The sequence below is a fragment of the Colossoma macropomum genome, unplaced genomic scaffold (genome assembly GCF_904425465.1).
Source record: "Colossoma macropomum unplaced genomic scaffold, Colossoma_macropomum, whole genome shotgun sequence".
Lineage (NCBI taxonomy): Eukaryota > Metazoa > Chordata > Actinopteri > Characiformes > Serrasalmidae > Colossoma > Colossoma macropomum.
The window spans coordinates 388,186-397,741 of record NW_023495958.1 but is presented as its reverse complement, the minus strand read 5'-3'; the positions used below and the strand labels follow the sequence as shown (position 1 = coordinate 397,741).

The 9,556-nt window shown below is 38.7% G+C and overlaps 1 protein-coding gene across 1 annotated transcript; it reads right to left on the bottom strand.

The window, feature by feature from the left end:
- Positions 1 to 3,606: 3,606 nt before the first annotated feature.
- Positions 3,607 to 5,477, bottom strand: LOC118803773 (CD209 antigen-like protein E). Its single transcript, XM_036564268.1, has 3 exons — positions 5,256 to 5,477; positions 4,371 to 4,477; positions 3,607 to 4,114 (listed from the first exon to the last, which is right to left on the bottom strand). Exons 1-3 carry the CDS (start codon positions 5,436 to 5,438, stop codon positions 3,934 to 3,936), a joined length of 471 nt encoding a protein of 156 aa, XP_036420161.1. The 5' UTR covers positions 5,439 to 5,477; the 3' UTR covers positions 3,607 to 3,933.
- Positions 5,478 to 9,556: the final 4,079 nt, after the last annotated feature.

The following is a 9,556-nucleotide window of genomic DNA, read 5'->3' as shown; positions in this document are numbered from 1 at the left end:
TACATATACACAACTCTTTAAATGAGAATGAAGCGATGGAAAGATATTGAAGGTAAACAATGGTTTAATGTAAAAGAGACTGCATTGCAATGAATTACAATCAGCGTACAATCAGTGTTATAGTCAGTTTTACTAGTTCTAAGAATTTGCGGACATTTTACACTTTGCTTAAAATAGAAAGAATGAAAGAAAAAAAGAATGAAAATACTTAGTGCAATGGTGCAAAAGAGAGTAGAAATAGTTTTGTAATAATGTACATGGTCATGTAAAGGGCAAAATCACAGCCTTATTAGGCTTATCTGATAACTTATCTACCATTGCCTGTGTTACGTTTGGGAGAGTGGAAAAATGCATTTGTGACCTTGGCGTTCTTCATAGAAGACACTACAAGTCTTCAGTTTGTTGGGATGAACCCTCTGTTGAAGAACAAAGTTTAAAAATTGGCTACAGTGTCACTCAAATTCAAATACAAAAAACTACTGAGGTAGAGAAGGCACTGGCAAACAGACTTAGCTCAAGATGTGAACCCAATTCATGCTCAGTGGTCACTAATAACATTATTAATGTATCATAGCTGAAGTAAAACAACTTTTACATTAACGTCTTGCATGACAGTTTTTGAATGCTAAGATCCACATTTTTAGGTTGACAGCGGCACATGACATAATTACTAGTTTGGAAGTCTGTAGAGAAAACACTGCCTCAATATAAGGTCACAGGTGCTCTCCTTCCACTGCACAGTCGTTTGAGCCATTGCTGTCCGGCAGCGCTTTGAAAACTGGTTCTACCACCAAGCTGCAGTTAACGACTATGGTACTACGGAGTCACATAAGATCAAAGCTGCAAAGGGGGACCAACTCTATACTAATGCCTATTGATTTAGAATGGGATGTCATTAATAGATCCCAATACTTTTGTTCATATAGCGTATCTAAGGTGCGTTTAATTAAGGCACGTAAAATATGCGTTGAATTAAAAAACATTTAAAAATGTAACAGGAGGAATGCTGATGAATGTAACAGAGTAATAGTACTTTTTTGACCTTACAAATGTACTCAATTATACGTATAATGTGGTCTCTTTTAAAGGAGCTTTTAAATTAAAGTTTGTTCAAAATGTTACAAGTAAATGTAACAGAGTAAATGTAGCACATTACAACCCACCTCTGTAGAAGAACCAATTTTGTTTTTAATAATTTAGACCTAACAAACAGTTCATACATTTTGCCAGGGGTTTATTTCCTGCTTAATAAGTCTACAACCCCCCCCCCATTTCTCTCTCTCTCTCTCTCTCTCTCTCGCTCTCTCTCTCTGTTTCTCTAATACTCTCTTAAACCTTCAGTACAGAATCTGCAGTGTTAACTGGAGTTCACTAATGAAACCCAGGCCGGACAGGAAATAACGTCAGAGGACCTTTTAAGCACAGTGGTGTGAAAACAGGCCTCAAGTATATATGTGGCCTTTTTGCTGCACACATCAGCTCAGAGATGCATGGTGTAGCTGTCGCAGGAAATCGTGCTGCTTTCCTAATGATTTGAAGCGCTTAACCAGACAAATAGTTTGTTTATTATGATAGATGTTGTTGTGCAATATTTTAATCATATGTTGCAATTATAATCTTGGGTCTGTCATTGTTTTAAGTAATAGTGACCCGTGCTGTTCAAACCAGTGAACTATGCTGACTGGGTAATATGCTGTGGTCATGTGGTCAGGCTGGCTGGTTGGGGAAGGAAATGCGTATGTTGTTGGTACCGTGGGGAGCTGTACACAGGGAAAGGTGTTTTTGCCAATGAAGAGCACCACCTCAACATTAAAAACTGTAACACATCAACACATCGATTTTCTCAGCTCACAACATCTCAGCTTACAACCACATCAGCATGACTGTCTTTTTTATTCCTACTCATTCAAATGGGGAAACAATATTTATTTAGTCTTAATTTTTTTAAGATAATGAAATTTGATTTGGTGTCTGTGAGTGCTGCCATTGCATTATCCCTAATCAAATCATTACTGTCCCTGCCAAGCTCTGCCTTATTTCCTCATTCCTCCAATCACTACTTCACAACTGTTGCTGTCCGCCATGGTCTTTCAGTTTGTTATAAATTGTCACAATACAGGCATATAAAAAGTGCTATATAAAAAAAGACTATGACTTGACTGGCTTGTGTGTAGCTGCCCTTTGGTGGTGTTGCTTCCAGAGGCAATTTGGAACTCTTTAGTGAGTGATTCAACAGAGGATAGGCACTGTGTGCTTCAGCACTCGACAGCCCCTCTCTGTGAGTTTGCGTGGTCTACCGCTTCGTGGCTGAGCTGTTGTTGCTCCTAGATGCTTCCATGTCACCACAATAGCACTTACAATTGACAGGGGCAGATCTAGCAGGACAGAAATTTCACAAACTGACTTGTGGCAGTGGTGGCATCCTATATATAAATACACACTGTATGGACAAAAGTATTGGGACACCCTTTCTAATTTCATGGAAATAGAGTTATCAATGATATGATTCATCACTCCAGAGAGCACATTCTGCTGCTGCAAAGTCTAGTGGCGGTATGCTTTACACCGCTCCATTGCATTGCACATAGTGATCTTAGGTCTGTTACTGTGCTGATGTTACTTCAGTAACCGAGTTGGGCTCCATCTTAATGGAGTTCCTCTTATCTCCAGGCATAAAGTAAGGGGTGGCATAGTCCACAGGCCCTATAGAGAGGGTGTTACAATACCTTAGATTTAGTTTTTAACAATGAAGTAGTCACTGATAACTAAGGATACTTTAGAAAGAAGCGGACATCTGGCATGTTTTTGAATTTTTGAAAACTTTTTTTCTCAATGCAGATGTTAATGTGAAAGAGGACAAAGGACAGTGCGATCCAAGTCATTTTTCCGTCTGGAACCCCCTTCACTGCAGAGAGGGAGACTCTCATTTCTGGTAGGTCAAAGAAGGAGACATGCTGCATTACTAGCTTTCTGTTTTTTTTTTTTGCTGTTTTATTATATTTTCCTCATGTTTAAAACACACACACATTATAACTTAAAACTGCACTGTTTTTATATACAGTAGGCCTTGAATGTTAAGAGAGAGTTTAACCATCATATCACTTTAGCTCATGCGACATAGGTTCACTTATCAGGGAGAAAATGTTTGGACTTCTGACTCAGATTGAAACTTGTAGAGAATTACGTATACAGGTCAAAACCACCTGTGACTTTAAAAAGTTTCTACAGTGTGTTTATGTAACTACATATATCTTGTGTTGAACACACCCCACATCCAGCCTACAGTACATTCAGCCAATGGACAATCATGGTGGTACAGGCTCCGCCCCTTCAGTCTCCATCCCTTCAGTCTCCATGGTAACAGAGGTTCATCAATGTGCAGCGTGTTTGCAAGAAACAGCTAAAACAGCAGAAACTCTACAACTGATAATAAAAGTGTCTGTTCACATTGTAATATCTTGAAACCTTAATGGAATCAATTAAATACCTTGTCTACTCCATGTAATCAATATCATTTGATTTTCAAAAGCAATATAAACAATGAACAATAAAAACATGAAATAATTAATTGCATACATTTGTATATTCAGTATAACAGCTGTTCGTTCTCATTTAGAGCTCAAATAATGATGTGTGTCCAAGTATAATGGCTCAAGCCCTGTATTCCCTAAATTTCAGCTCAACAGCTTCTAAAGTATCTGATTATGCCTTTGTTTATTTTTAAAAGCACTAACAATTAAAAAAAAACTTAAATTATTAATCACATACATTTTCTTTAGGGAAAAAAAACATCTGTACAACATCTGTTGGTTCTCATTTAGAATTATGATTTGTGTCAAAGTAACATGCTCAAGTCCTGTATTCTTTAAATTTCGGTTCAACAGCTTCTAAAGCCTCTGTTTATGCCTTTATCCCAAGATTAGCAGTGAAAATCTAAAGGTGTTTAGTTGAAGTATTCAGGTGGAAGTTTGTCAGATTGAATTCACACATCCAGTTTTCTCTCCCTGAGCAGGAAAGATCGTTCCATGTTTCCTGACTGTCTTTGTCTGCTGTGGTGAAAATAGCACAGTCCTCCTCACCACCACCGTTGTTGGGTTCTCTTGGCCTCCAGAATCTGGCAATCAGACACAGCAATAATCTGTAATCATCATGTTTACAAAACAAGAACTCAGAATCCAGTTCACAGCAGCTACTGAGGGTCTTTACTCTATACAAACAGTGCCAGTTCTGTACCAGAACACCTTCACAAACTCTCAGAGAAAATGGTAGCTTTACTTTAAATATAAATCAAATACAGTGAGATAATGCACAGAAGTATTAAAGGTTATATATAATATTGACTGCAACTACTTTTTTGTATCTTGACGTACTTGTCAGTCAGCAGTTGGCCGTCCACCCACTTCCATGTCTTTTCTGCTTCTTCATCAGTCAGACCAATCCAGAAACTGTTCTCTTTCTTTTGGTCAATGAGGAACATCTGAAAAAAAAGAAAACAAACTAACAAAACTCTCTCTCTCTTTCTCTCTCTTGCTCTGTCTCTCTCTTGCTCTCTCTCTCTCTATGGGAAACTTTGAATAAATACACCCTTAATCAATAAGTAAATAGATTAGACATGTAATCAATAATCAGATAGTTAAGCATTGACTGAAAGGGGATATTCATTTCTCACTAAAAGGTAATATAGGAAGTATTAGGCCATAGTCTGCCCGTTCGGGGGCTTTCCAAAAGCAGATGAACTTAGATGACCTTACTTGCAGATGCACTCAGTGAAGCCATACGAGTCCATATGATATGTGGTTCAGTGTGGCCTTGTAGGATGAGATAAAGTGGTACAAACTGACTGAAACCAGCTTTTTTAAACAAAGAAGTGTTGTACACAGTGAACTTAAGGGAGGCCAAGTGTTGGGGAAGTTTATGAATGGTGACTAATAGAACATCAAGTTTGAGGTGACATCATAACACCCCAGATAAGGGTATATAAGGAGTGGTCCGGACACTGTATCGAGCTGTCAGTCTCCGGAGACCTGCGTGTCATCGATGCTGAAATAAAGAAGCCTTTTTCTCTTTCCACAAACTCAACGGCTGAAGTCTTTTTTTCTTTTTACATCTTCCGAGAACTTAGACTTAAGACAGTTATTTGTGAGTGTTTAGCCAGTATTAAGAGGTTTCTTTTTTAATAATGTTTTGTTGGAGGCCTGGGGTTGAAGGCGATAGCTCTTGGTCCCGACACTCTCTCTCTCTCTCTCTCTTCTCACCTGTTCCTCTCTGCTGTTTATGATCACCAGATCTGCTCCTCCCTTTCTACATTCCTGCCTGCTCTCACTCCAGTTCTTCTTCTCAGAGGAGAAAAAGTAAAAGCTGCTTCTGTTCTTTTTCAATTCTTTAAACCAGCTTTTCTCTACAACAGAGCAATGAGAACAAACATATTTTAGAAGCATGAAGGAATATTTATGCTTATTAATTGTGAGAATGGTGTTTCACTCACCAGTCAGCTTCACTAAATGGTCATATTTGGTTTGTAAGATGGGTCTCTCTCCCTGCAGTGAGGTTTACTATGATGGTTTGGTCTCTAATATCTACATTCAGAAAGTATTACATTTTTATATTACAGCAGATGCATTCTGTATGTCTGTATTTGGAAGATGAAATATTTGTGTTGAGACTGAAACACTCACAGTTCATGTACAGCACTATGTTGGTGGTCAGCAGGAGAACACACAGCAGCCCCACACACACCACAGCCAGTCTGGAACATCTGATTCCTGTTCTAACGTCTGATAAAGAGTGAATTAACTTAGAAGAAGTTTTCATTGTGAACACACTGAGAGTTTGTGCACTGAGAGTTACTCTACCTGTCTGCTGAGTTGTTGTCTCCCTCTGTGTGTTGGTCTCCTGAGCTCTAACAGCGTCTGCACTCATATGAATCTCCACCGTCTTCTCCACTCTCTCTCCTCTGTCTGCTTCACTCAGCTCAACACTGCTCACATCATCATAGATTCCCTCTGCCATTCTCTCTCTCTCTCTTTCTCTCTCTCTCTCTCTCTCTGTTTTTCTAATACTCTACTAAACCTTCAGTACAGAATCTGCAGTGTTAACTTGAGTTGACTAATGAAACCCAGGCTGGACAGGAAATAACGTCAGAGGACCTTTTAAGCACAGTGGTGTGAAAACAGGCCTCAAGTATATATGTGGTCTTTTTGCTGCACACATCAGCTCAGAGATGCATGGTGTAGCTGTCGCAGAAAATCGTGCTGCTTTCCTAATGATTTGAAGCGCTTAACCAGACAAATAGTTTGTTTATTATGATAGATGTTGTTGTGCAATCATATTGTAATCATATGTTGCAATTATAATCTTGGGTCTGTCATTGTTTTAAGTAATAGTGACCCGTGCTGTTCAAACCAGTGAGCTATGCTGACTGGGTCATATGCTGTGGTCATGTGGTCAGGCTGGCTGGTTGGGGAAGGAAATTGATATGTTGTTGGTACCGTGGGGAGCTGTACACAGGGAAAGGTGTTTTTGCCAATGAAGAGCACCACCTCAACATTAAAAACTGTAACACATCAACACATCGATTTTCTCAGCTCACAACATCTCAGCTTACAACCACATCAGCATGACTGTCTTTTTTATTCCTACTCATTCAAATGGGGAAACAATATTTATTTAGTCTGGGGCAGCGTAGCTAATAGTTCAAGTCAGACGTGATGTCAATTTCTCTCATTGGTAATATAAGTGAAAAAAATTCTCCATCAACATGTCACAAATTATTTTAATTTACTCACAGACCACCACAGTCTAGACTACGCCCTCTTTTGTCTCTTTTTATAATAGCTACATTATTACAACCTCCTCCACTGTTGCCCTGTTTGCTGTTGTCAAACCTTTGACTCTGGACTGCCCTCTAGTGGAAGTTTGGTTAACATCCATGCCAATGGAAAGCATGCTTAGAAGTATGTAGGCAGTGAGGGTTACATCGGTTGAAATGGTTGTATTCATTATTATACATAAAGGGAGTGTAAATGAGCCGTAACAGGCACACATTTTTCCTTGAAAGAACATTTCACATAAGTATGTGATACTAAAAGGGAATTTTAACCATTATATCACTTAAGCTCTTTCTACATTTAGGTATCAGTCATTTTTTTTCCTCTACAGTCCATCAGGATTTAAGGGCTTTTTTGAATACTGTTTGACACAATGACAGTTCCTGCTGACCCACCAGTAGTGTGTTCATACTTGGCATGATACATAAGTTGGCCTTGTTGTACATCTTTAAACACATCTCTCTTTATCATATAATCAGCTAGTCCTAGAATGAGGCAGAGGAAAGATATTGAAGGTTAACAAAGGTTTAATATGAAAGAGATTGTATTGCAATATATTGCACTACTTTACTTACTTTACTAGTTCAAGAATTTCCCACACTTTGCTTAAAACAGAGAAATGAAAGAATGAAAGAAACCACTTAGTTCCAAATTTTTTCAAAAAAAAAATAAATAAATAAAAAACTCAGGTAGAGAACGCCCTGGCAAACAGACTTAGCTCAAGATGTAAACATTACTTCACATCAATTCATGCTCAGTGGTCACTAATAACCTCACTAATGTATCACAGCAAAGGTAAAATAACTTAAACATTAATGTCATGCATGATACTCTTTGTTTGCTTGTTAGCCACACGGTAAGCTGTTAACTCCATCACACCCCTTCAGCCAAATCAATAACGTACTGTGACATGTTTTCTAAAGTTGGATGTTGAGTTCATAAATGCTTAACGATCCACATTTTTAGGTTGACAGAGTACACAGTGCATGATATAATTACTGGTTTTTGTAGTCTGTTGAGAAAACACTGGCTCAATATGAGGCCATAGGTGCTCTCCTTCCACTGCACAGTCTGCTGTAGAAGCCAATGCTGTCTGGTAACGCGCTGAAATCTGTGGTTCTTCCACCAAGCCAGCTGCAGTTAACGACTATGGTACCTGTAGTTTACAGTATCCATATAAATGTGTTTGATTGGTCAAATAAAGTCATGTAAGCTGCGTTTAATTGAAGCACATAAAATACACGTCAATTTAAAAACATTTAAAAATATGACAGGAGGAATGTTGATGATGAACAGAGTAAACATACTTTTTTTGACCTTACAAATGTACTCATGTAAGAGCATAATGTTCTCTCTTTTAAAACAACTTTTAAAAGTACAGATTGTTCCAAACGTTACTTTAGTAAATGTAACAGAGTAAATGTGGCACGTTATTACCCACCTCTGGAGAAGAACTCGGTTCAATTTTGTTTTTAATAATTTAGACCTAACAAATAGGCACAGTGCAGTCAGGCAGGTAATGTTCTCCTGGCACTCGTCAAACCCAGACTCGTCCATCAGACTGCCAGATAGAGAAGCATGATTCGTTTCTCCACTGAATGTGTTTCCACTGCTCCAGAAAGACGCACCATTTGTCACTGTGTGTTTTGAGCTGCTAGAAACAAACTGTCTAATTTAACTCTTAAACTTACTAGTCTATCAGTTGCATAAGGTACATCTATAAAAAACCTTGCCTTGGTGTTACGGTCGATCCTGATCTGTTCTTCGATTCACATATGACCAGTATTACTAGAAAAGCTTTCCAATATTGCTAAACCAAGAAAGGCACTCTCTCTGCAGGATGCAGAAAAGCTATTTCATGCATTTATTACCTCAAGGCTGGACTACTGTAATGCCCTGCTGTCTGGATGTTCTGGATTCTGCAGTCAGAGTCTTTACCACAACCAGAAAGTTTGACCATGTCAGCCCAGTTTTATCAAAGCTACACTGGTTGCCAGTTAAATTATGCATTGAGTACAAAATTCTTTTACTGACATATAAAGCCCTAAACGGCCCCTCAGTACCTCAGTGAATTTTTCTCTTATTATGAACCATCATGCCTACTTAGATCACAAGGTGCTGACTTACTATTAGTACCTAGAATTAATAAAGTTGCATCAGGGGGGAGAGCCTGCTCATACAAAGCCCCACAGCTTTGGAATAATCTTCCAGTCTCGCCCTGTCTTTAAGTCTAGGCAAAAACCTACTTGTTTAGTCAAGTCTTTCGTAATAAGTTTTTTTCCCATTAGCTAAGGGGTGCAGATCTAGGAGGTTCATGGACACAGAGGATTATGGTAAACTGGGAGTGTTTGTGCTGTCATAACGTCTGTTGTAAAAATTGCTATATAAAAAAAAAAACTATGACTTGACTTGACTGGCTTGTGTGTAGCTGCTCGGCTTTTTGTGAAGTTCCTAATGCACAGTTCTTGCTTCCACTTTGGAACTCTTTAGTGAGTGATTCAACAGAGGATAGGCACTGTGCACTTCAGCACTCCCTGGCCCTGCTGTTGTTCGTAGATGCTTCCATTTCTCAGTAATAAGATTTCAGTTGACAGTCTAAGAACTGATAAAGAAAACATTCACCTCCTTTTTTATTCAGTTCTCATTGTGAGCACACTTAGAAATAATGCAGATGTCTCTGCTTGAGTTACTCTACCTGTACTCTGCTGTGTCCTCGTCTCCGTCTGTGT